This window comes from Nelumbo lutea, chromosome 2 (assembly GCF_056320005.1).
Source record: "Nelumbo lutea isolate HS-2025 chromosome 2, American lotus-T2T, whole genome shotgun sequence".
Taxonomy (NCBI): Eukaryota; Viridiplantae; Streptophyta; class Magnoliopsida; order Proteales; family Nelumbonaceae; genus Nelumbo; species Nelumbo lutea.
The window spans coordinates 31,141,779-31,169,426 of record NC_142685.1 but is presented as its reverse complement, the minus strand read 5'-3'; the positions used below and the strand labels follow the sequence as shown (position 1 = coordinate 31,169,426).

General features: G+C 37.9%; 1 protein-coding gene across 1 annotated transcript; it reads left to right on the top strand.

The window, feature by feature from the left end:
- The first annotated feature begins 789 nt into the window (after positions 1-789).
- Positions 790-18,342, top strand: LOC148869631 (Golgi SNAP receptor complex member 1-1-like). Its single transcript, XM_088972121.1, has 5 exons — positions 790-1,063; positions 1,732-1,962; positions 2,100-2,267; positions 17,884-17,997; positions 18,105-18,342. The coding sequence occupies exons 1-5, from the start codon at positions 1,025-1,027 to the stop codon at positions 18,216-18,218; spliced, it is 666 nt and encodes a 221-aa protein (XP_088828247.1). The 5' UTR covers positions 790-1,024; the 3' UTR covers positions 18,219-18,342.
- The last annotated feature ends 9,306 nt before the right edge of the window (positions 18,343-27,648 follow it).

The window sequence follows — 27,648 nt, the reverse complement described above, 5'->3', positions numbered from 1 at the left end:
AAATCAATCTATTTTGTGTTACCCACCTTAGACATACCAGGCATTAATAAGTAGCATGTTTCTTTTCTTAAAACATTGCAAAAATAGGATTGTGCTCACCTTTCTATTCGTTTAGAGTTCTTTTGATCCTATTAAGAATAAAAACAAAACATATTTGTAAGGTTAGTGAACCTACATAATTCCTTTAATTTCATGGTCTTTATTCTCAAAAACAAAAGCGTTCTTTTGTCTTAGTTTGTAAACAATTCAACAATATGACAGTCAAATGGGTCAACATATGATATTGTAGTAAAATAGTTTTTTTTTAAAATAAATATAAATAAATTAATTAACAAAAATGGGTAAATTTCTAATATTATATATTTACTATATCAAAATTACAAAAAATAAAAATTATAAAAAAATTGGGCACATATACAATATTTTAAATTAATTGCATTAGAGAAAAATAAATGTAATAAAGAAGAATTGATTTTATTGTTAATGAAAATGAGATGCAAAAATAGAAACTGACAAAAAATGAAATTATTTTCCTACCTTGTAGCGGGTTAATAGTTCAACACAAATTAGAAAAAATATAAAAATTTTATATAAAATATTTCGATACATCTATAATGTCGAATATTCATAATTTCAAACAAAAAATGAGTGTCATACATAAAATTTATTTTATATAAAAATATAAACATTGTAGATTATTATTATTATTATTATTATTATCATCTAAAACAATCACGTGCACGTTTATTGATTTTTACTTGGTTCTTTTGAAACTGGTAAATCGACTTCGTTACTAAGCGTAATACGCACATATTTTATAGGAAGAATTCATAATTACGCAAGCAGATTTGCGTTAAGACTCCAGCAGACAACACATCTGACATCTCCTTCACCAACCCAGAAGCACTTGCGTTTCGGTTGTCGACGTTCTCCTTCCACCTTCATCTCTGTGTCACTAAACTCGTCTCGTTTAAGAAGGAGAAGGAGAAGAAATTTCGAGAAGCAGAATAAACAGATTGGATCCATGGATGTGCCGAGCTCGTGGGACGCCCTGCGTAAACAGGTACTGCACCTTTTCTTCATTTCCCTGCATAGATTCTCTTTTCAGTATTTTCGAGGGGAAGTACAGATCGGTAGAGGGTTTCTGTTCTGCATCGCTTTTCAAGATTCGTTCGTTTTTTAGGGTTGTAGGTATGGAACGAGGATCAGATATTTCATTAAATCTCGTGTAGTGAGATTTACATAGGCCCTTTTTTGGTCCTAAACTAGGGTTTATCAAGTGCATTTTGGTTTTCTGAGGGAGTTACATTTGGAGTTTATTAGCGTCCGTCCTAAAAGCTTCATATGAGTCAGTGAAAATTTTGGCATGGAGGATTTGGTTCTTTTCATTAAGTAGGAAGTCCTAATCTAGATGAACCAAAAATGGGATTCCTGGAGTTTTGAAGATTCGAAATGCATCTGATCTGATCTGTTCTTTCTATTTTCTTTTTGAATACTTCGGATCGCCGAGTATATGAAATTCAAATCTAGATCCGGAATTTGTTAGTTTGGAGAATGTAAATGCACTGTGAATTCAAATGCGAATTAAAGTCGGGGAACTAAATTCTATGTAAAATCTGAGTTTTCTGCCCATCTAAAAGTGGTTTATTAGGCTTGTTAGTTTTCTCTTATTTCCTGTTTACAGAGAGAAAAAATGACCTTTTTCTTGCCGTTTTAATTATATACATGCAGGCAAGAAAGCTTGAAGCTCAGTTGGATGAGCAAATGAACTCATACCGCAAGTTGGTTTCCACAAAATCTGACGGTGCCGACAATAACGATCTTGAATCTGGAATAGATCGCCTACTTAAACAGCTTCAGCAAGTAAATTCGCAGATGCAGGCTTGGGTATCGTCCGGTGGTTCAGAAATAGTGTCTCATACGTTGACCCGGCACCAAGAAATTCTACAAGATCTTACCCAGGTTTTATTGCTTCTGACCTACAGGGCAAAAAGAAATTCAAGCCCTCCCTGTTATTTCATTCATCGTTAATGAAGCTTTATGCAATAAGTTATTACCATCCTAGTTCTAAGTCAGTAAGTGATATGATTGAAGCACAGGAGTTTTATCGGCTCCGCTCTAGCCTTAGAGCCAAGAGAGAACATGCTTCACTCCTTGAGGACTTCAGGGAGTTTGATCGGGCAAGAGTAGATTTGGAAGATGGTGGTCTTTCTGCAGAGCAGGCTCTTCTTAAGGAGCATGCGTCCATCAGCAGAAGTACAGGACAGGTACCGGAATACAATTGCTTCTTCTTTTTGATCAAGCACATCCTCCGTCCATTTGTTCTTATCTGAATTGCTTATGATGACCATATTGGAAACAAATATTCCAACTAGGACCATTATCTGATCAGTGGCAATGGTCATAGATCTGGGAGTTGAAACCCAACATATTTCAAGCATCTACTATTAAAATAGTTCATATATTTTGAATTCTGACATTGCATACCTGTTAAAGATGTTGCCCTTGTTACCAAGTAGCGTTTGATATGAAAAATGCCATTCATCTTGTACATTAGCTTTTCTTTATGCCAAATAAAGAAAATTTATGCTGTCTATTACTTTTGGCGGAACAATGTTATGAATGCTTTAAGGCGATAACTTTCATTGCCTATGTACTGACCATGCTATAAAAGAATGATATCAAATGTTGATTTTACAGTCTGCTTTGCAAACATAAAAATGTTAGATTGGATAGGCTAGGATAGGGAATTGCAACCATTGTTTTCCAAAGAAAGAGAACTTACCATTAAACTTCACTGCCTTCTTTTAGTTTGTGACTTTTTTCTATTTTATATATGTGAGCATCCCAAATTTTTGGTGCTCTTTGCTGGAGTGGCCACCACCACTCAAGGGAGGTGAGCCCCTTACTGGTTTGCCTCTTAACAAAAATCCTGGGGTTCTTTGGTAAGGTGAGTTAGGCACCTCTCCCCCAACCACAATGAACCCCCTGTATATACCTATTCTCCCTTACATAAAACCAAAAAGAAGGAAAAGAAGATGACTAATAAGAAGAGTAAAAGAAAAAAAAGAGAACTCGTTCATGCCATTGGAGGAGCATGAGTTGCGTCTACCTTGCCTCATCATTAGTTTAGAGTTCAGCAAGGTGGCAGTTCTTGGGTCCCCCCCTCCCTCTTCCACCTCCTCTGAACTTAAATCTTATAGAGTGAGCAAGGAGTTTAGGGCTGAAAGTCAAGTCGTACAACCTACCTCAAGAAATCCTCACACTTGGGAATCAAGAAACAATAAAGAAAAGGAAGAAAAAACAAGAAGAAAAGAAAAAATGCCTATAAAGAGGAGGTTTCTTTCAAAGTGTTACCCGTGTTCAAGAGATGCTTTTGATTTGAGGGCTTGGATTAGTGGGGGCCTACAACTTAATCAGTGGTGGGAAGATGCTGAGTTGAGCATCTCTCGATTATTGACTTGGTGGTGTCTAGAACTAAAGAGGAGAGATAGAGGATAATTGGGCAGGAGAATGATGTGATTAATTGGAGGAGTGGGGGCCCAAGGTGTCGGATTTTGTTTTTATGGCATCACGAATGGTCCCCTCCTTGTTATTTATAATGTGGGGGTAGGGGTAGTTTTGGGATTTCTGGAAAAGAGTGGGGTAAAAGGGATAAAGGCATTGTAGAATAGGGGTACTTTGTAAGTAGAGGAGGAGCGTGGGTGTAACTTGGTAATTTCAAGCAAGAGACTTATAAGGGAAGATTCTCTCTCAAAGGGAATCTGTAGAATCCTTTTTTGATGGTTGGGATGCAATGAGGGGGTGAATGAGGATGTAAGCTGGTCAACTAATCAGATTACAGGAAATTAAATCTTTCTAGTTAAGGGGTCAAATGGGGGTATTTTTGGGCGAAATTTGGTGGGCCCACATCTTTGAGGATTTTGAGTTCAATGGTGGCCTTGATTCAGCTTGGGTGTACCTAGATGATGGTTTTTGGTGTTGGATAGTCTCAACCAATGAGTAGCTAAAATGGAACCTTCGCTTGATTGAAGGTTAAATGAGGGATTTCTACGGTGAAATTTGGTATTTAAGAGTTTTTTGGGGGTCTAGAATCTAACGACAATGGTTGATCAAGAGTGGTGTCATGATGGAAGGTTTGAAATTGGAGGGTTTTGGCCAATGGAAAGGATTGAAATGGAGTTTTTGTTTAAGAAAGGGGGAAAAATGTTGTTTCGTGATGAATTTTGATGTGCCAAGGGTTCAAAGTGTTTGGAGTTTTGGGGTTTCTCGGGGGGTATTTAAGCAACTTTGGGAGTTGTCAGACATAGGAGGTTCTGGTCTTGGGGACAAGTTTAGGGTTAAACCTTGGGGGGATGAGATTAAGGAAGGGGGCAGGTTTGGGGTCGTAGGTGTCGGGTAATGAGAACTCAAATTGGAATTTGGGTTTGATCAAGGGTCAAATAACAAAATCTTTAGTTGAAACTTGGTGGGTAGAGAGGTTAAGGAATCCTATATCTAACGGTAGGGGCTGATTGGTTAGAAGAGGTCACAAAGTGTCAGATTTGAAATTTGAAGGTCTTGTCCAATGAAAAGGACCGAAATGGAATCATGGTTTAATCAAGGGGGTAAATGAGGGTATTTTGAGATGAAACTCTTTAGGTGGGTTTTTTAGGGCATTTGGGCTTTAACGGCAATGCTTGGAGGCTCGGTTTCCCAGGAGGGGGTTGTAGGGGGTCTTTAAGCAACTTTTAGGGGTGTTTTAATAACTTTCAAAAGAGGTGAAAATTGAGCCTTTGGGATGAGATTGGACTTAGAAGGGTGGCCAAAATTGGGTGTTGACAATATACCATCGAATAATCATGTTCCTTTACAAATATTTAAAGCAATAGCATGAAGATACCTTTGTGGTTGACTAGGTTGGCTTGTCGTGAATTGATCGATTGACCTAATTGATGTTTGGTTGTCCTAGACAATCACGACATGAATACTAATAGACTAGTTAGTACCAGTTAGGGAATTAGAGGGAGGAAAGAAGACCACAGAAAAGGGAGATGATCAGGCTGACAGCCATAAGACTTTTTTGGAAGGAGAAAACACTAGTGGCAGCCTGGAATGGAAGGGTGAAAAAAGAACACACGGATTTAATGAGAAAAAAGGAAGGGTAGTGCTGCCAAACAAATTAGAGATTGAAGAAGATCGGCCTAATCTTGTGAAAACTAGAGGGCAAGACACAATGGGAAAATTTGAGGAGGAGGCCTTTGGTGGATTGGGGTTTTTTATTGGAAGTATTGAGAATTAGAGGATTTGGAGAGAGGTGGTGTATTTGGGTTAAGGGTTGTATCTTCATGCCATTATTCCATTCTGGTTAATGGGGTAGCCAAGGATTTCTTCCCGACAAAGAGAGGTTTAAGATAAGGGGACCCTCTTTTCCCTTTCCTTTTCACCTTGATAGTTGATGTGTTGAGTGTCCAGATTACTAGAATCAATGCTAGAAATTTGCTTAGAGGGTGGAGAGTAGGGAGGGAGGAAATAGTTGTAACCCACCTTCAATTTGCTGATGACTTGATTCTTTTTTATGAAAGAGATCCAGAGGAGTTGGATAATTTAAAGGTCTTGGTAGAGAATTTTGTAAAGGTCTCCAATTTGGGAGTAAGTTGGAATAAAAGTTGTGTAGCTGGATTTAATAGGCAAGAAGTAGAGGTGGCATCTTTGGCTAGATCTCTAGGTTGCGAGGTAAGTGATTGGCCTCTTAAGTATTTAGGCTTTCCTTTGGGAGGAAACCCAAGGTCAGATAGCTTTTGTTACCCAGTTTTTGAAAGATTCTCAAAGAGATTAGCAGGATGGAAAATGAACTACATCTCTTTAAGGGGTAGAATCACTCTAATTAAGTCAACACTAGCAAATTTGCCAATTTAGCTCAAATCTTTGTTAGTTTCTTTGTTTTTAGATTGGATTTTGCTTTATTTGGAGCTAATATGCATGTTTCTTACCATAGGTTGCTATGATTAGTTGAGTGCCAATGTTGTAGATTTCTTCTTTTTCATTTCTTAGCCAATGTCTAAGTGTTTGGAATCCAATGGAGTGTGTTTAGTTTCTTGGACATTTCAGCCCATGTGCTTACTAGTAGGAAGGTTAGAGGAGAATAAAAAAAGGCTTGGGAAGAGATTTTCAATCACTTTGCTTCCCCTTCAGCATTTTCAATGAAGCACTACTTGTAGGAGGCTCCTTGAATAGAAAAGAGAGGGGGAGCTGATATGCTTTTGGATGGTGAGAATAGAAGAGTTGCCACACTTTTTGAGGTTTCTTCATCTCAACAACTATAGAAGCTTCAACCAGCAGATGAACTAACAAAGAACATAATTGTACATTTGCCAGACTGGCAGAGCACATGGAAGGAGAAAAATGGTGGAGGCTTTTTTACTAGCAAGGAGCTGGAGAAGATCTATCAAGGTGGAGAGTAAAGAGCTGATACTGGAAGAAATGTTTCATCAGAAGGAGTTGACGGTGAAGATTAGAGAAAGATCAAGAGGGATGGTGTTTCTGGTTGGCGAAGCTATGGTGTGGTTTCAAAGCTTTTTCGATGGTGCAGTCAATGTTAGTTGGTTAATGGGGTGGAAAGATACTTTCAGAACTTCAAGGAAAGAGTATGCTGCATAACGAAGGAGAAATTTCAAAGGGTGGTTCGTGATGTTAGAAGAAAGATTTGAAGAAAAGGAAAAACAAATAATCATCATACTAGAAGGAAAAAGGTTGGAGGGTTGGATAAAGGTAGCAAACGAGACTCACCAGTTTGTTGTAAGAATTTGGACCAAGGCTGCGAAGGAACAATCTAAGAAGCTTGTAGCTAAGGAAAATACTTTGAGAGGGAAAGAGGACTTGAAAGTCTGGAGGGAAATATTGGAGAAAACAGGGACTGAAGAAAAGGACGAAAATAATGGAGCTACGTCGGTTGTTCGCTCTACGCCTATACCAAAGATTTTGGTCGAAGGGGAAAAAGGTGACTGGGAGCGAAAGCTAATTTTATCAGCGAAGAATGTAGTGAAGGATTGGAAGCTGATCTTGGAGGAGGTGATGAAAAAACTAGTCCTGGATCGGACAACTATTCTAGTCCCTTTTTTTGATAAGAAGGTAGTATTAGATGCGGGAAATGCACAATTGGAGTCTATGACTGTAGAAACGAAAGAAGGGCTAATATTGGTCAAAAGCTGGTGGCCCTCCTGCAACTCAGTGGATCTTGTAGACGGTTGCTTTCAAGTGAAATTGCTTGGACTGCCATTCAATCTGTGGTAGAAATCCTTCCTCGAAAAGGTGGCGATCGCCATGGGAGGGGTGCTTGTCTCCTTAAAAAAATTGGATCTCAGAGCTGCTCGATTAAGAGTAGCAGGTGTCAAGCCGGAAAGAGTTCTGTGTTCGATTGAAGTCCAAAGGTTGGGTCGCGTTGGAAATGGAAGCATTGCTCTGGAGTAGAAGTCCAAAGGTTGAAAAGAACTTGACGTGGCTGGGTGGGTGACATGTGGGGGCATTAGGGAAAGAGAAGAGTGAGTCATACTTAAAGAAGAGGGCATACTTTTTCTCAGGAAGGGAGTTTTGTTCAAATAACCCTTGCAACAGGGCGGGGTTTTACTCCTATAAGGAAGTCCTAAAGTCGGGAGGAAAGTTATGGGGTGTGCAGGGCCCACTTGAGAAGGAGAAGAGACATGTTTGTTCCCAAGAACACACGGATGAGAGGAAGGAGTCGATGGACCGAATCGGGGCTTGGTCCGATCAACCAGGTCATGTAGTTGGACACTAGCCGGCACGAGGGTGTGTTAGTAATCACATGAGGTTGAGGGGTGAGTCGTTGAGAAACCAAAGTGGTGGTCTATCTTCGTCCCCAACCTCTAGAAGGGCCATCATAGGCATGAAAGGGGTCGAACTGAATTGGATGCCCAGATCTAATGGCTCGGTGGGGCATCCAAACCCAAGATTTTCCAGGTAGGGGCGAAAAGAAGACAGTGACATTGATTGGTGCAGTTTAGAAGAAGAGTGCTTTTCAAGCTCCGATGAGCCAAACAACATAGGAAGTGTGGTTGAACATCAGGCTGATGTAGTGCTGGAAATGGAGGACTGTGTTCTGGACCGTTTCTTCAATCTCCAGTTAGATGAGAGACGATCTCAGAGCAAGTTGGATAGCAAAATCTTAGCAGCATAGGTCTATTCTGGCTAGGAGGATGGCACGAACTCAAGAAAGGGGGGGGGAGCCAACCAAAACCAGCGGCAATCATAGGGGTTGGACATACGAACGGGGAGAATAGCCAGAGGTTGAACGCAGAGACACCAACAAGGGCTGAGGCACCAATAACAACTCAAACTGTCAGCATTGCACCTGTAGAAGCCCAACTTGGAACACCTATTGCGGAGGGTTTGAGGGTGATTGATAAGGATCTGCCTTCGAACCTCTCTTTCATTAACCTAAATCTTCAAGGTACTGTTGTGAATTCTATTTTGGCGACTAATGGTTTCTCTAGTGCTTGTGCAGGAGTTTTCGATTCCCATCAACTTCTGAATAAGCCTTTGAATACCGTGATTTCTAATGAGAGAGGATCTAGCAGCAAGGGGGAGGGAGATTTAGAGGGATAGAAGGAAAAGGAAGGAGAGAAAGAAGAGATGATAACAAAGAAAGTGATAGGAAGGAGAAAAGAAGTAGTGAAAGAAGAAGGGCAGCGAGAAAAGTAGGTGAATTTAGAGGTCTCTGAGTCAGATGAGGATCTTTCTCTTAGGGAATGGGCAGAGAGATTAGGTCTGAGAGTCTCTAGCTTACCTGTAGAAAAAAAGCAATAGAAGGAAGAGGAGGTTAGTGATCTCAAAGGAAAAAGAAAGAGGAGGCAAGTGAAAAAGATAAAAAATGACAGGAGGAAGGACAAGGAGATGGGAGAGAAAAGCTTTAGTAGGAAAGGTAGGAAATAGGAAGGATAAGCTAGAGGGGGGAAAAGAAGCTGATTTGAAGATGAAGGTTATGAGTTGGAATGTTAGGAGTTTGGGTAGTGCAAATAAAAGAAGAATAATTAAGGAAGTGATTAAAAGAGAAAAGCCGAAGGTGGTTTTGTTACAAGAGTCAAAAGTGCAAGGTCTTGATAAGAGATGGGTGAGAAGTATATATGGGGGGGCAGGGGTATAGGGTGGACTCAGGCTCCATCTTGGGGTGCTTCTGGAGGAATAATCACACTGTGAATTGAGGAGTCAGTGGAGTGCTTAGAGGAGTTGATAGGAAAATTTTTCAGTGTCGGTAAAATTGAGGAATGTAAGTGATAATTTCACTTGGGTGATGTCAAATGTTTACGGGCCGAATTCTTATAGGGACAGAAATAAATTGTGGGAGGAATTGGTGGTTGTTAGAGGATTGTGGCAAGGGCCTTGGTGTGTGGGAGGTGACTTCAATGTGATTAGACACACAAATGAATCAAATAACCCAAGACAAAAGATGACCACCAACATGAGGAGATTTAACAAATTTATAGAAGATTTAGAACTGAAAGATGTCATGACAGGACAAAACATATTTACTTGGACCAATTGTCAGGAAAGCCCTACTCTATCCAAATTAGAAAGATTTCTAGTGACATAAGAGTGGGAGGATCATTGGTCAAATAACCCAAGACAAAAGATGAGCACCAGCATGAGGAGATTTAACAAATTTATAGAAGATTTAGAACTGAAAGATGTCATGACAGGACAAAACAGATTTACTTGGACCAATTGTCAGGAAAGCCCTACTCTATCCAAATCAGATAGATTTCTAGTGACATAAGAGTGGGAGGATCATTGGGGGAATTTGACAGGTAGAGTATTACCTAGGCTAATGTCGGATCATTGGCCAATTTGTTTTACTCAAGAAGGGAATGGGGGCGGACCAAAGCCTTTTTGGTTTGAAAATATGTGGCTCACAGTCCCGGGCTTTGTGCAAAAGGAGGTGAGAAGCTGGTGGGAGGAGGACATCTCGGTGGCTCGATGGGAAGGGATTAGATTCCATAGAAAGCTTAAGAATTTGAAAGGAAAGCTAAAGGAGTGGAATTCCAATCAGTTTGGGAGGATCGAAGAAAGAAAGTCTACCTTGATTAGTCGGATTGAAGAGATTGATAGAAAAGAGGAAGAAGGACAAATGGGCCTGGTCGAGAAGGAGAGGATAAATTAAAAAAAAGAGTTGGAAGTACACTATTGAGAGAGGAGATATCATGGAAACAAAAGTCAAGAGAAAGGTGGATAAAGGAAGGTGATGGGAACACTAGATACTTTCATGCAATCACAAATGGTAGGAGAAGGAAAAATTGTATCTCTGTGTTGGAATTGGAAAATGGAATTATCATCACACAACAGAATGACATCGCAAAGGCTTTTGTGGATCACTTCAAACAAATTTATAGAAGGCTAGTAGAGAATAGACGAATCTTAGAGGGTTTGACATGGCCGGTTTTAGATAGCAATTTGAGTAGAGAATTAGAAAGTGGTTTTAAGGTGAAGAAGTAAAATCAGCTATTTTCTCTATGGATAGGTCCAAGGCTCCGGGTCCAGATGGATTTACCATGGCTTTTTACCAAGGTTGTTGGGAGTGGCTTAAGGAAGATTTAATGAAGGTTTTTGTGGAATTCTATCACAGAGGGATGATAAGTAGAGGGGTTAATGCTACTTTTATTGCATTGATTCCTAAGAAATCAGGAGCATGTCACCCCAAGGACTTTAGACAATAAGCTTAGTGACAAATCAATACAAAATCATAGCCAAGGTTCTCTCTAACCACCCAAAGAAGGTACTTCCATCAATTATATCACAGTATCAAGGAGCTTTTATCAAAGAAAGACAGATTTCAGATCAGCTGCTCATTGCAAATGAGTGTGTAGAGGATTTTAGGAAGAATGGAAGGAAAGGTATTGTGTGCAAGTTGGATCTGGAGAAAGCCTATGATTTTGTGGACTGAGGTTTCTTAATTGAAGCTTTGAGCAATTGTGCTTTTGGTGCAAGATGGTGCAAGTGGATTAGAGGTTGCCTAAAATCTTGTCATTTTTCAGTCTTGGTGAATGGGTCAGTTATAGATTTCTTTGGTGCTATGAGAGGTCTGAGACAGGGGGATCATCTTTCACCGTTTGTATTTACTATTGTTGCAGAGGTGTTCAGCAGATTGATCATAAAAGCGGATGAAATGGGTGTCTTAAGAGGGTGGAGAGTGGGGAGAGACAGGGTGATGGTAACCCATCTTCAATTTGCAGATGACATCATTATTTTTTGAGGGGGAAGGTGAGGAGGAGGCTAGGAATATGAGGAGGTTATTGTGCTTGTTTGAGATGTTGACAAATCTGAAGGTTAATCTCAATAAAAGTGTAGTAGCTGGGGTAAATATGGGGCAGGAGGAGTTGGAGCTGTGGGCAAGGGAACTCAGATGTGTGTCCAGTGATTGGCCTATGAAGTACTTAGGACTCCCTTTAGGTGTAAACCCTAGGTCTATGACCTTTTGGAGCCCGGTAGTGGAGAGATTTGAGAAGAAGTTAGCGGCTTGGAAGAGGAACTATATTTCTTTGGGAGGTAGGATAACCTTAATCAAATCCACCTTAGCTAACATTCCGGTCTATTACCTATTGTTGTTTAGTGTACCTCAGGTGATTGTTAAGAAGTTGGAGAAAATTATGCGGGTTTTCTTGTGGTAATGGGGAGAAACAAAGAAGGATCACCTAATCAGATGGGAAATAGTTTGTAGATGGAAGGAGGATGGAGGTCTGGGGTTAGGAAGGCTGAAAGAAAAGAACCAGGCTCTTCTGGGGAAGTGGTTGTGGAGATTTCCGACAGAATCAGACAGGTTATGGCATAAAGTTATCGCTAGTATTCATGGGCTCTCTATGAATGGGTGGGACGCTGAGACTTCTAGCAAGGTCTCTTGCTTTTCACCCTGGAGAGCAATTCAGAAATGCTTTCCATCCTTTCTCAATCACATCAGGTTCAATTTTAATTCAGGCAACAAGATCAAGTTTTGGGAGGATCTTTGGGTGGGTGAAGTCCTTTTAAAGGTTTCTTTCCCTTCTTTGTTCACCCTTTCTGCTCTCCAGGGTAAGCCAATTTCTGATTTTCTGCTCCCCTCTCCCTCGACTAATAGGCTTGGGTGGAATCTAGGTTTTCGTAGAAATGTGAGGGACACTGAGTTAGGCCTTCTTTCAAATCTTCTACACATTCTTGAAGGGGTTTTCCTAGACCTAAGTAAACAAGATGATAGAATTTGGACTCTACATCCTTCTGGGGTTTTCAGTTGTGCTTCTTTTTTCAAATCGTTGTTTGTGCCTTCTCAACCAAATGCTCCCTTTCCAGTCAAAGAGATTTGGTGTCATCTGATTCCCCCCAAAGTGAGTGCTTTTTGTTGGGAGGTCTTCCATGGTGCAATCAACACTTGTGATATTTTACAGAGGAAGAGACCTAGATGGTGCCTCTCTCCTAATTGGTGCTGCTTGTGTGAATCCAATGGTGAATCTGCTCTTCACTTGTTCATTTCCTGTCCTTTTGCTTGTGGTATTTGGGATCGGTTCTTTTCTCTTTTTGGGTGCAGGTGGAATAATCTGGACAGATTGGACAGGTTGTTCGGTAGATCCACTTTCAGCTGGCCAAAAAGGAGGGGAAGACTAATGTGGAGGTGCACAAGTGCAGCAATAATATGGGCCCTATGGGAAGAAAGAAATAAGTGTATATTTGAGGAAAAGAAAAGAAGTAAGGAAGCATTAATTGAAGGGATCATTGGCAAAAGTGACCTTCTGGATAAAGACTTTGGAGTTGTTCTCAGATTTCTCTATTGATGATATATTAAGGAACTGGAGAACAATTGCAGCCTCAACTTCAGCTAAGCGGAGGACACTAAAGGAATGGGAACCCCAAGAGGTAGGTTTCCTGAAATTAAATTTCGATGGAAGTAGTTTTGGGAACCCAGGGCCCTCTGGAATTGGAGGGGTTCTAAGGAATGAAAGCGGAGTGATTTTGGGAATGTACTCAGGTCCCATTGGGGTGTGTGACTCTGTAACGAAGGCAGTACTTTATGGGATGCATAAATCTTTGGAAATGGGGTTCCAGAAGCTAGTAGTTGAAGGCGACTCCAAAATAGTAATAAGTTGGTTTAAGCAGAATGAGAAGATTCCTTGGATTTTCAGAAACAATTTCAAACAGTTCAAGAGGTTCTCAAGGGATATGCAGCTGATATTTCAATGGGCTCCTAGGTTGGCAAATGGCTTAGCTGACCATCTAGCAAAGCAAGGGGTAAACAGGGAAGAGTGCTTTTGGGCTCAATTGTGAGACTCATCATCAATTTGTCCATGTTTTGTATTGTTGGTAGCCTAGGCTGCCCATGTTTCTGTATTATATTTTTTCTCTAAGTAATGAAATCTACTTTGATTACTGATCAAAAAAAATGAGAGGGGGAGCTGATCTCACCTTAACTTTGCTTCAATGGAGCTCTTTGAAGGGCCTTAATTAGCTAAAATGTTCAAGAACCTATCTACCCACAATGTAGGTTCATTCCAACACATGAGACTAGAAATTTGTCAAACTTCTTTTTATTGCTTTTTCAATCACTTTGCTTCCCTTTAAGCATTTTCGAATGGAGCACTACTTGTAGGAGGCTCCTTGAATAAAAAAGAGAGGGGGAGCTGATCTCACCTTCATTTTGCTTCAATGGAGTTCTTTGAAGGGCCTTAGTTAGCTGAAGTGTTCAAGAATCTAACTACCCACAATGTAGGTTCATTCCAACACATGAGACTAAAAATTTGTCAAACTTCTTTTTATTGCCTTTTTTTTTCTTTTTTTTTTTTTTTTCTAGGGGAATGGTACTACACTTTGCTTATTATGGGAGAGGGGAGCCTAACACCTTCCCTCTCTCCCCTAAAAGGTACCTAGAAGAGTCTTGATTTGGCTATGTGAGAGTCATTTTTTGTTTTTTGAACGTGGGAGGCCCATCACTCCCACGTTTCTTTCTTTGAAGGGTGGCGGCTCCAGTCAATTTCAGCCATGAAGTGAACCCCAAATCAATTAGGATGTTTACAATTTAAATTCAATTAATGGTTTTGATAGAAACCTTGATTTTAGAAGAGGTTTGAGGGATTCTAAACTACCTAGTGTCCTTATATTGCTCAAGCCCCTAGAAAAAGTCATTCTTGATCCCTCTAAGCTAGATGGACGAATTTAACTCCCTCTCTTGCTTCCTATTATTGTGCTTCTTTTTTCAAGGCTTTCACCCAACCTCTCTTTAAATCCTTGTGCAAAGCTTGTTTTCTCCCTCTTACTTCAAATGGCCTTTGGAAAGAGGAAGGATTTTGTGGAGGTGCATAAGGGCTGCTGTTTGCTGGTCTTTATGGGAAGAAAGAAATTCAAGAATGTTCTCTGACAAAGAGAGAAGCTTTGGAAACATAATAGATCTAATCCACATAAGGGTGGCACAATGATTGAAATCTTTGGATTTTTTCACAGATTTTACCTTTGATGACTTGCTATGAAACTGAAAAGAGATAGCAAGTTCTGCCCAGGTTAAAAGGGTTCCAAGTCCTTGGATCCCTCCCCCCATTGGCTTTAAAAAACTGAACTTTGATGGCAGTAGTATAGTGTACCCAGGGAAATATGGTATTGGGGGAGTTTTCAGGAATGAGGATGGGAATGTTTCAGCCATTTTCTCAGGCCCAATTGGTGAGGTGACTCTCTTAGGGCTGAGATCTCTGCGGCCTTTGAAGGAATCCAAAGAGCAAAAGAAATGAATATAAGGAGGCTTGTAATTGAAAGTGACTCGGAGGTGTTAGTAGGTTGGTTAAAAGAAGACAAGACTGGATTGTGGAGTTACAACAATGAAAAGTAAAAATTCAAGTGGCTGGCTAAGGACATTGAGATAAAATACAGTTGGGTGAAGAGATCTGCTAACTCGTTTGCGGATGGGTTAGCCAAGCAAGGGGTGTTTAGGGAATCTATGTTTTGGGCTCATTTTTAATCTGTCTTTTGATTTTCTTTTGGAGGCTCTATCCCTATTATGGGGGAGTTAAGACGGTTTATCTCCCCTTTTTGTACTTAAAATTTCTTAATGATTAATGAAAGTTACTTGTTATTGATAAAAATAAATAAATACTTTAGATGGCTCCAAGGAAAGAGGCAAAAGTGGCATTTATCCCCTCATTGCTTTATTCTTTGTAAAGCCAATGGTGAGACTTGCAATCACTTATTTAGTTCTTGTTCCCTTGTTGTTGGCATTTAGGAATGGTTCTTATTGTACTCTTTTTTCTCTATTTAACATTAACGAAAAGCTGCAGTTATTGATAAAAAACTTTTAGAAATACCAGTGTGATTTATTATCTAGAAATTTTTATGATATCAATATATCATCATCATCTAAGCCTTATCCCAACTATTTGGGGTCAGCTACATGAATCCTGTTTTGCCATTCTATTCTGTTCAGTGCCATATCCATTGTTAAATTATTAGCATTTAAATCATTCTTACTACTTCAACAGTTTAGCCCATGTCTTTTTCCTTTCTAGTTTTTCCACTCATTCATCTCAGCATATGCATTTGTGCCACACTCATTTTTGGACATGTTTCATGACTGCCCAATACTCTGCTCCACATGGTTCTAAGTATCGATACACCAGATATATGCAAACCTATGTATCGGGTGTTTCAACAGCTTATAACTTTTTCTTTTTTAGTTTTTTTTTTTTTTTTAAGTGATCAGGGGGGTCGGTCTTAGACCTGTCTACCCCCTGGAAAGACCAAAAATTCTGAAAGCCCTTTATTTTCTGCATCGACAAACTCCCAATATGATACGATATGCTCAATACAGGGCATATTATGCCGACTTTTTGAACCTTGATGCTCCATATAACATTGTTCTTACAAAAGTTGTTTATGATACGCTGTTCAGATAACTTGGTAGCATTCTTGCTATGAAGTATACCATAAAAAGTGTCCATGCAGTATCAAGTATCATTTGAGATGTAAATGGTATCTAGCCTAGGTGTGGTAAGCATGTAAGGCTGTCTAGGTATCATAGCTTATCAATTCACCACAGCTACATGGTGATTTGATGATGAAGCAGAAGCAGGATACCTTAAGGATGCAATCAAGTATCCCTCCTGTACTTTACCTATAAAAAGTTTTACATTCAAAGCCATTGGTGCTATTTATTTGCAACCAAGTAGTAACAAAAAATACAGGCGAGCTGATTCCATTTCTTCACATTCACTTGGAGACTATTAAAGGCCTTCAATGTGTTTGAAGTTCAAAAGATTGGTCCTTTTGGATTGCTGATTACCTAGGGTTTAAGAAGAGCCACCTAAACTATGCGATGAAACAGGGTGAGATTGAGCAAGGCATCTTTTTAGCATGATGCCATGATCTGCAAAATAAAGATTACCAATAATTCCAATGCCAACCAACAATTCTTGGTGAAATAGAAGAATAAATAAAAATCAGAAATCATTTATCTAATAACCGGACTGCACCAGCTGATTCAACAGGGTTGGCTGGAACTAGGTGTGATCATGGGGTCTGGTACCTAGTAATAAGGGCCTTAATACAAACTTTTGCCTGACATGGTCTTTAACCTGTCTTTTCTGGGCCTAAAGTATATATTTCCAGTCTGGGCCAGGCTAAGCCTGGACTGAAAACCTACACCTAGTATCTAGTAACGTAGATGATTTCTTTGACCAAGGGTCCATGGACACTCCAGCAATTTAAAAGAGAAGCTAGATCTCTCGCTTCTAGAACAAATGCGTCGTTGATCCAGATTCCAAAGATCGCCAATTTATAAGAGAAGCTATATATATATATATATATATATATATTGGTGAAATTCCACTTCTGAAGATTGATTTTCTACTTTTTCGTTTTTCCTTGACATAATGTTAATGTATTTAACTGGCCAGAAATCAGAACAATGGCTGAGTAATCTTGCAGTTTCTATGGTACTGAAAAGATACTGAACCTAAAAGAGTTAAATCAATTAGAATCCTAGGTGATTTTGAGTGAAATACTAGTTGATTTGTTATTAATTTGTTAGGTACCATACCTATTTTTGTATCACACAAGGACTCTTTGTACTTTTATCTTTTGCTGTTCCACTAGCTGACCCAAATGATGAGGATCCTCTTCCACATGAGTGGAGATGTGATGGCCACAGAGGCATGGCTGAGGTTTTTGATTTAGAGTAGTAACGGATTCTACATGAATGAATATTAGCATCAAGAACAGAGGAAAATGAGGAAGAATCTTTTGAATCATAGATTCTACAAGTTCAGGATCTGCAAGGAGATATTGTCTCAGCAGCTAATCCACTAATGTTTAATTAGCTGAGGAGTTCGAAATTTTGAATGAATATTAGCATCATGTTTAATTCTCTACCAATGGATAGTTCAAAAAGAGTTTTGTAAAAGATGCAGATGCTGAGTGGCAGGCAATTGCATGAATCTTGCATGTGGTAATGGGTTAGCAGATTAAAACAATTCATGCACTCGTGGAACTAGTAATTTTGTTTATCTATTTCAGTCTTACATCCTATTTTTGTTTATTGCCTTCTTTTAGTATAGGTTAACTGATGCTATCAGTGCCTGTCAGATTTTGCCAGGTTATAGCCTCCAGAGCCTTTACTCATCTATGTTAAAGTCAAAGTTCCTTTCAATTGCTTATTCTATCAAACTGACATTCTTAATGATGGGCTTCTCTATTTTTACATGTTTGAAGCTAATAAATAGTTTAAACTATATATATGCTGGTAACATTCCAAGTGTGCATGAATTTATTGGAGTTTTTTAGTGTACACCTCTCTTTAAGAGTTATACTCCATTGATTAAGGTTGCTCTACCCTGTCTCAAGTGAATGCTATCCATAAAAAGATACCAATATAACATGTTCTCGTGTCTACAGATGGACACTGTGATTTCCCAAGCACAAGCAACGCTTGGAGCACTTTCTCTTCAGCATGCAACATTTGGGGGTATCAGTTCGAAGTTGACAAATGTTAGCAGTCGTCTTCCTACGGTATGATTATTATTTAAAATGCTTGGTTAGGTTGGGCTTTCTTTTTGCCAATTGACATATTTGAATACTGAGTAATTTGCTTATACTCTTCTGAAATATTTGTGCAGGTAAATAATATTCTGTCAGCAATAAAAAGGAAAAAATCCATGGATACCATTATCCTTTCCCTTGTTGCTTCTGTTTGCACATTTCTTATATTGATTTACTGGTTAACCAAGTAGGAAGGTAATGTGGGTCTTGGGTGGAGCTTTTGTCATTATTCTTTATTGTTATATTGTAAGTAAGAACATTGTTGGTTCTTGAATGCGTTCTTCTTATTCAATGAAATTTTGTATACTTGTTATCTATCTGGACTAAGTGGTGTTTGCCTTCTAAGTGTGTTTGGGTACTGCAAGGACATTGGACCAGGACAAATCACTTATGGAGTTTGCATTGGTAACTATAGTGGTCAAAAGCCAAATTTAGCATATTTTGATGTACAGTCTGTCTATCCCAAATTTCATGCAAGGATTTGCTCATGAAATTGTAATAATAGTGTAGTACCAAAAAAGTGATAAAACAGCGATAATATTGTTTTAAGATGTGCAAGGTCCGTGCCTTGAGGTTTGGCTCAAGGAAAAGCTTAAGGAAAAATTGCTTGAGGATCAACTTTAAAGCCCATGCCATACACCTTGAGATGCCTTACAAAACGGAGTTTATGGTGGATTTCATACTCCATATAGATAAGCTCCTCTGGTACTCCATTATAGGAGTATACTGGTTTCACCGTACTTATTCATCATTTTTAAGATTAGTACAATATAATGGATCTGTTGAAGGTTAAAGAAATATCTAAATTGTGATGAAGTATACATTTTTGTTGATGCGAAATCAGACTTTTGAACCAGATAATCAGGGTTCATTAAGAGTTAGGTAATCAGTATAAACAATTTAGTAGTGGGAAAATAATCTGCACGTAATATTACTGCTGGGTCCTATTACTTTACTAATCAGCATTTATTGTTAGACCAATATAATCGGCTTCTCATTCCCAAGCAAGAAGATTGGGTTTGTTTCATGTTTCTATTTAATGGGTGTTCTTCCTAGGCTCGGTTATCTGACTTTGTGGTATTTCCTATTCTGTTTCTCCTTTTAGAACTAGTACCTCTTTCCGGTTACCATGTTCTGGGTGTATTCAATAATCATAGTTTGGGTTGACAGGGTTCTTTAAGAGTAAAACCTGAATTGATAGCGGGTTTCAGCATCTCTTGGGAATTTGTTGGACATATCTTAGCTTTTTCTTCCAGCCAGGGGCTAGGAAAATCCAACTGTACCACACACTATCACATTTAAAGATTAAATGTCTTATTCTCGAAAAGTTTGTGGCCATTGAATTTAAATTGTTGATTTGGTTCAACTTCTCAGAGACAACAAGAACACAATGAATTTAATTTGTTGAGCCTTGGTTGAATATTCATTTAGAACTGGATGATGAATCTCACCTTTTACATTCTAATCCTGGAAGCCTAAGCGTGAAACGACTACTGTTATACCTCTTCTGGTATTAGTAAGGATTCTCTTGTCAACTGTTATGTTCTCTTTTTTATAGGTTTGTCCAATTCTCTAGAACTTGTAAGAGCGCTACTATCCATTTCATTGGCTTTTGGCGTTACTTTGTCACATGCAGTTCTGGCCTATTTCTTGTTCCATACATGGCCTTGACAAGACCAACCTAATTGGTGCTTGGTGCTACTTATCTCAAATCCAATCCACCGACCAGAGGCCCAACTAACCTGAGATTGATAATGAAAGAAATCAGTGAACTTGCAGGTAGGGGTGTCTATTTGAAGTTCAACCCACCATCTGACCTGCCAATGTGCTAATCCGTTAATAAACCTATTTAGATAAAATTAAATGGGCTGGGTTCAATGCAAGCCGACCTTGACCCAACCCATTAATCTTTTAATTGGTTAACTGAGAATATGAGATATACACAAGTTGCATAAAAATATAACATGAATTGCAAAAATTACATAAAAATAACAGGGAAATTGCAGAAAATATTAATATATGTTGCAGAATAAAAAAAGGCCCCCAAATATTAATCACCTGATTTGCTCGTGTCTCTACAAATTCCTGATTTTTTCTATTTTTTATTTTCTGCAAAATAAATTCATTCACCAAAGAAATCAAGAAATAACCATCAATCCTCAGCGATCGGATTGGCTACCCACATAGTGCTGCGTTCGACAGCCCATCCCCTCCGTGCACTGGGAACATCTCCCCATGGGCGGTGGGGTCCTCGTGGGGTGCACTACGTGGACACCCGATCCTGTCTCCAATCCTCATGCTTCAATGCCTCTTATTTTCCTCCATTTATTTCTACCTTCTAGGTCCTTTCTGATTACTCTCTGATTAGTTCGTGTAGGCCGTTAGGGTTCTTCAACATTCTCTAATTTGTGATAGAAAGGAAGTTAGGGTTTTATTAGGGAAGAACACATGAGGAAATGCATAGATGCAAATGAACAAGAGAAAGGGAAAGATTGTGACTACAAGAAGTTGAAAACAAGAGAATGATCTTTCTTCAGTTGCGGTTGCTTGTAGCCTGCTAGAGAGAGGGGAAGAGGAAGAGTAGAAAGAAGAAAAATTAAACAAGAATAGGAGAGAACCCTACCTTGCTAATGGATATCCAATGGGTAACCAAGATTAGGGCTGCAATTGAATCGAGCTCTAATCAAAAGTTTGGGCTCAAGTTCAATTAGTCTCAATTTGAATTCTATTCTAGTCGAGTTTGAATCTTGAGGTAAGTTCAATTAGTTATTTGAATTCAAGTTCAGTTACTAAAAATTCATCCCAAAAGCTCAGAAGCTTGATTTGATTAACATATACATACATGCATACTTCCATAGGTATATTACAGAACATAAAAATATATTTTTGTAAAATATATTTTTATATTCTATAATATATATATCATATATATTTATAAAATATAAAAATATATTCACTTTCAAGCTTTTGAGCCAAATTCAAGTTTATCAAATATTTAATCAAACAAAAAAATAGAGTTCAAATCGAACTGGAACTCAACTTGAGATTAACGGTATTTTAGTCAAACTGACGTAGGGCATGCAGGAGTTTGACTTGGCTAGGCTCGATTGCACCCCTTAACCATGACCCAACCCGTCCAACCCATTAAATGTCCACTTATGGGGTTAACAAACTCGCAAATGACCTTGAACTAAGCAAATAGTTTCAAACCCATTAATAAATGAGTGGGTTGGGTAGGTTCAATATGTTGTGTTGGAAATTGTCACCCCTATTTACAGCGTGTCCTTGAGTTGGCTTTGACAACTTTCAACCAAGTAAATATTCAGATTGTGTTATATGAAGGAACCTAAGAGTAGCTTCAATAGGTGATAAAATGAGAAAGTAGACTAAGTTGATTTCATCATGTGTATAAAAGACTATTTATAACACCCACTAGAAGAAATAGTAAGAAATGATTTAAGCAGCCATAATTTCACAATAGATAATGGCACTGAACAAAATGGAATGGTGAAACAACACTCATGTAGCCAATCCTATATAGTTAAGACAAGGGTTAAGGATCATTTGGGAACAGCTGAAGTTAAAGACTTTTTTTTTGTCTTCTAATTAGAAAAATAATTAAATAATAAAATACTCAAAAATATAATAATCTATCAAATTTCAGCTTCAGCCATTAAAGAGATCATGACCTCAAATCTTATTAACTAAAGACAAAGGACAATGCAATAAGCTTTTCAGTTCAGCCACTTAAATTGTGACGATGATGATGAAGTAAATATTCTACATAATGGTTTGATCAAATTTTGTTCAAACCTGGATGGGCCATCATTCCCATCACTATGCCCAACCATCTTGTGGCCAAAATGGTGGGACACCATGTGGAATCTAGTAAGCAGATAAGGCCAGATCACCCACTAGAAAATGGGTCATTTGGGTTTCGCATAAAGAGCATTAAGACAAAATTGAAGCTTTAGGGTGTATGGCTAATGAATGTGACCTGGGAGTGCTGGACCTTTTGGCAGGTCGGTAGGGCTGTTCATAATGAGACCCAAACCGACCAATCCGGTCTGATTCAACCCGAGTTGGTTGGATTTTCTTCGGTATCGATCGATTTTGGGTTACAAAAAAATATAAACCGATAGTTTGGTTCGATTTTGCTTTAATCAAAACCGAACTGACTTACATATATATTATATATATAATATATTTCAGATATTATATATATATATCTGATATATTTCAGTTTTAATATATATTTCAGATATATATTTATGGAAATATATATATTTCAGCTTTATTTCAGAAATATACATGTTATATATAAAATTTCTGATATATAAACTATTAGTTTTAATCCATCAAATCATTTTTAATTTTCAGGCATCCAACCTTTGCTTTGTTAGACTTGAATCCTTTACCGTTCACACCGAGAGAATTATTTACAAAACCAACTCAAATTGACCCAAACCGATTCAAACCGACGAGGTCGATTTTACTTAGTATTGAGTTGGTTTCGATTTCATTTCTAAGTAAACCGACCAGGTCAGGTCGGTTGGAAAAACGCCAATAAACCAACCTAACCCGACCCGTAAACAGTCGTACAGGTGGGAAATACATGCCTTCTTTTCAAGCCACTTTCTTGGTTTTGGCTGCAGTTGTGATTTTGCTTGATTGGTGGGGTAGATGGAAGGCAGGAAAAAAAAAACAAAGAAATTGTAGTTAAAGGACGGAAATATAGCTAGGCATACTTCAGAGTGAAAAACGGTTTTTATTTTATGTTGAAGCAAAATAAAACTTCAGAAACAGGGGATTTCTTTTTGGCCACTTATGATATTTCAATCTCCATCAACCTATATCCCTCCTTTTCGTTAGTGCTTTTCCCGAGTGATCTAGTCCATATTTTATTATCAAATTTGTCTAAAAAGAGATTTATTCTGATCATATGGCAGGGGATGCTTGGATGATAAGACCAGATCTCCTAGCACGTTGGAAGACATGTATCATTATCATACCATAGTCATTTTACACATTTATTTTAGGGTTTAGGAGTCTATAGTTTAGGATTTAAGGGTAAGGGTTTAGAGGTTAGATTTTTGGTTTAGAGTTAAAATTTTGGGGCTTAGGGTTTAAGTTTTAGGGGTTTAGATTTTAAATTTTAGGGTTTAAGGTTTAAGGACTAAGGTTTTAGGATTTAGGGCATCATTTTAAAAGGCTTAAGCCTCACAAGGTTTTTCCATGTGAGGCTTAAGCCTTTGCGAGGATGAGACGTAAGCCTCAAACCTCAAGGTGTGAGGTATAAAATGGTGTAAACTTCAAATATCAATGATTATTTAGTGATTTAATACAATATATATATATATATATATATATATATATATATATATATATATATATTTGATGCATTTTTTAGTTTGAAATATATGAAAGAAGTACTTCAATCATTATGAGCAAAATAAATAAAAAGAAAAAAAAGAAAAACCAATTGGGGAAATCAACTTCTAGTAGTTTCTCTTAGTGTTATAGGAGAGTTCAATGCAAAATGGGCCAATCAAGTTCTTAGTTTCTTTTGGTTATATCAAGTGGTTTTTCTTATTATTCTAATTCTAATATTATTCTAGGTTTGTAATTATTCTCATTTCTTTTCCTAATGGATTTATTTTCTTTTTATTGATTTTTTGCATAAACCAAATTAACTAAGTTATTTTCCTTCTTCTGAACTATTGAATGGCCATAAAATTAATATCCAATCGTATGGATGATTCTTCATATGTTTCCTTTCTCCCAATTTGGTCATTTAAATTATTTGAGAACTTTGCATTTTTTAACATGAAATGTAAAATGTTTATAATTGTTAGTTGATTCATTATTATTTTATTTAATGCATAGCGACTGAAACTTATTGCTTATAAACTTTTACTTTATGGATATTTATATCTTCTATCATTCTAATTCTAACTTAGTATATTATATGGTATTTTTCTTAATTTATAAACTTTAATTAATTTTATTCTTAAGATTTGGTGTTTATGCCTCACAATGCCTTAAGGTTTATGCCTCACCTTTTGGGCCATTATGCCTCAATTACGCTTTTAGCCTTTTAAAAATTCGATTTAGAGTTTAAATCTAAAAATTAGGAGGTGGTAGGACACATGTACTCCAATATAGGAAAATTTGTGGTCATTTTGGACTCCAAACCAATTTGTCACATGGAAGATTCCCATGTGATTATTCTACATTTACATCAAATAACCCATCCAATTGACCTTTGGGTCTCTCTCTCTTTCTCCAAAGAAATCTGCACCAACAATCCATGTTCAAGTGGCTGCTGAGATCAAGGTTTTAAAAGGCTAAATGCGCAATTGAGGCATAATGGGCCAAAAAGGTGAGGTAAGTCTTAAGGCGCGAGGCATAAGCATCAAATCTTAAGAATAAAATTAATTAAGGTTTATAAATTAAAAAAATGCCATATAAGTTTCAGTCTCTATGCATTAAATAAAATAATAATGAATCAACTAACAGTTATAAACATTTTACATTTCATGTGTAAAAATGCAAAGTTTTTATGATTGGATATTAATTTTATGGTCATTCAATAGTTCAGAAGAAAGAAAATAACTTACTTAATTTGGTCTATGCAAAAAATCAATAAAACAAAAATAAATCCATTAGGAAAAGAAATGAGAAAAATAACAAACCTAAAATGATATTAGAATTAGAATAATAGAAAAAACTACTTGTTATAACCAAGAGAAGCTAAGAACTTGATCAGCCCATTTTGTATTGAACTCTCCTATCACACTAAGAGAAACTACTAGAAGTTGATTTCCCCAATGGGTTTTTCTCTTTTACTTTTTATTTATTTGGCTCATAATGATTGAAGTACTTCTTTCATATATTTCAAACTAAAAAAATGCATCAAACATATATATATATAGAGGACCAGGTAAACGATGAATTACATTCCCTCACGTCTTTTGAGGCTTAAGCCTTGAGGCAAAATATGTGTGCCTCGCCTCCAGGTGTAAGCCTTTTAAAACAATGGCTGAGATGATCACTCAGTGTCCCTCCGAAAATGGAGGTGTGCCCGTAGAACTGCAGGCTCTTTGTCATAAAGTAATGGACCTCACGTGTACTCTTCTCTGTCTTGACTCTCAACCCCTTGAGCCCTTACTAATATATATATATATATATATATATATATATATATATATATATATAATGTAACACAAACCTAATAAAAATCTCTCACCTCATGCACATAAGGCTCAGTTTGGAAAGAGTACAAATACAAATATGTACAGTGCAAATACATACAAAATAATACAAAATACAAGGTTTTGCATTCTACATATTTATATTTGTACTCCTTCCAAACTGAGCCTAAGGTATATTTCCAATTTCCAAGTGGGCCCCTTCTGGCATTCAAGATGTGGACAGCCTGTCTTCTATGGGTTTGAACCTGTGCCTCCTAAAGTCATGCTAAGTGACCATCTAAAGTCTGAACTACTGCCCACTGGGCCATCAGCAAAAACAGCTGAACTTAGGTCTGGCCGGCTACATTCCACCCTTATCAAATGAATAAGGCATTTCTACTTTTTATTTTCATAAGAAGGAAGAAAGAAAGAAGATTTCTTGTAATAATAATAATAATAATAATAATAATAATAATAATAATAATAATAATAATAATTCAATCCCCTTAGCTTACCTTTTAACTATTTTTCATTTTAGTTTGGGGTAGGCCGGAATTGGGATAGTTTTAAGGCTCCGTTCGCTCTTTGGTAAATTACTTACCCGGGTAAATGCACTTATCCAGGTAAGTGTTTCCTAGGAAAGGATTACCTGGGTAAGTGCATTTGCCCATGTTCTTTTATTTCCCATGCAAGTAAGATAATAACTATTTTAACCATAAAAATCCATTACAAGGGGCATTTTTGTCCCATTCAAGTGTTGGCAACTTTCTCCCAAGGTGGGAAATTTATTTACTCACCTAAGAGATGGGTATACCCAGGAAAATAAACATTCCCTGGTCCCCACATAATGACATAAATCTAAAAATAGAACATGAGATTTTTGGTCAATTTGAATCAAAATCCCATTGACCAACTTTCTCCCTCTTAAAAATTAGAAAAAGAACACCCCTAAATGTCATGGAAAACTGAAAGTAGGAAGCTACCAAAATGATTTTTTTTTCGATGAAAAGGCATAAAAGCCTAAGATTCATTAGAGAACTCAGCAGAATCATCAAGTACAATCTTCTTTAAAAACATTGGAATAGAGGACCAGGTAAACGATGAATTACATGACAGACCAAACCGAGCCAATGCATGAGCCACCTTGTTTGTCGATCTTGGAGAGAAGACTACCGAGAACTCCGGGTGATGATTTAGGATATTCTTGCAACTGAGAAAGAGTGTAGTCACACTCCACAGAGGGATACCATTATTCTCCAACAAGAAGTTGATCAAATAGCACAATCACCCTCAAATACAGCTTTGGAAATTCCACAGGATATAGCAAAAAGGAGACTTTCTAGCAGAGAACGGGCTTCAGATTCCAGGGCAGAACATGGGCAAGAAGGAACCACATGGGCATAGATTAAGCTTCCACAATGGTCCCTGATGATACATCCAGCACTTGCACGATCAAGAAAGGTTGCACCATCAAAATTAACTTTCACTAGACCAGCCGGAGGCTTACTCCATCTGCAAGGAGGGAGTGGGGCAAGAACACTCAAAGGGTTATGAGGAGTTGGACAGACAACATCCAAAGGCCCAACAGTAAATTCCCGGGCTTCACAGATAATCAGTTCAGGAGGCCAAACAACCCAACGGAAGATAACCACATTGTGAACCAACCATATATGCCAAATGATTGAGAAAGCCAATGAGTAAGAGGGATGAGGGGAGAAGTGAGAAGAAGATTCCGGGGAAATCCAAAAGAGATCAGTTCAGGAAAATGCTTGAAAAGTTTAGTACGGACACCCAATTCAGAGCCAAACCAGACTGCTTTCACAATGGAGCAAATGAAGAATTGGCGCACATAATTGGGGTACTGGACACCAAACTTGGCCTGATCTCTTCCCTACATTTACCGACCAATTGCAGTGTATAATAGGAGGTGCCTTTTAGCTAGGGCTGACTGGATCAGATTTGAACCGGATCTCGCTGGTCTATTTTCTATCAAATTAGATACCCATATCTCCAAATTAATCAAATCAATGTCTATGCTTCAGTCACACAGCTCGATCGAGAGGCAAAGTGTACGTCAATCAAATAGATACATAGCAAGAAATTTGTTAGGAAGACATTTATGAGAAAAGGGGTTATTTGGTAAACAAAAATCAGCATGGCTGAATACTAAAGCCTGGTCAGCCCAAGAAGCAATGGACCTAATAAAATGAACAAGTTATTTTGCTTTTATGTTCTTGTACCGGGCCAGTCCTGGTATTCATATTCCAGATGTATGGTGTTTGATATACTTGTTAGGGCTTACGGGTAATATAACTTGTATCCTTGGCATTGCTTGCCTCAACTATTAATCATCATCATTTAGGCCTTTTCCAGTTACATGGGTTGGTTACATCTTTTTTAATCATTCTGTTCTGTTCATTGCCATACC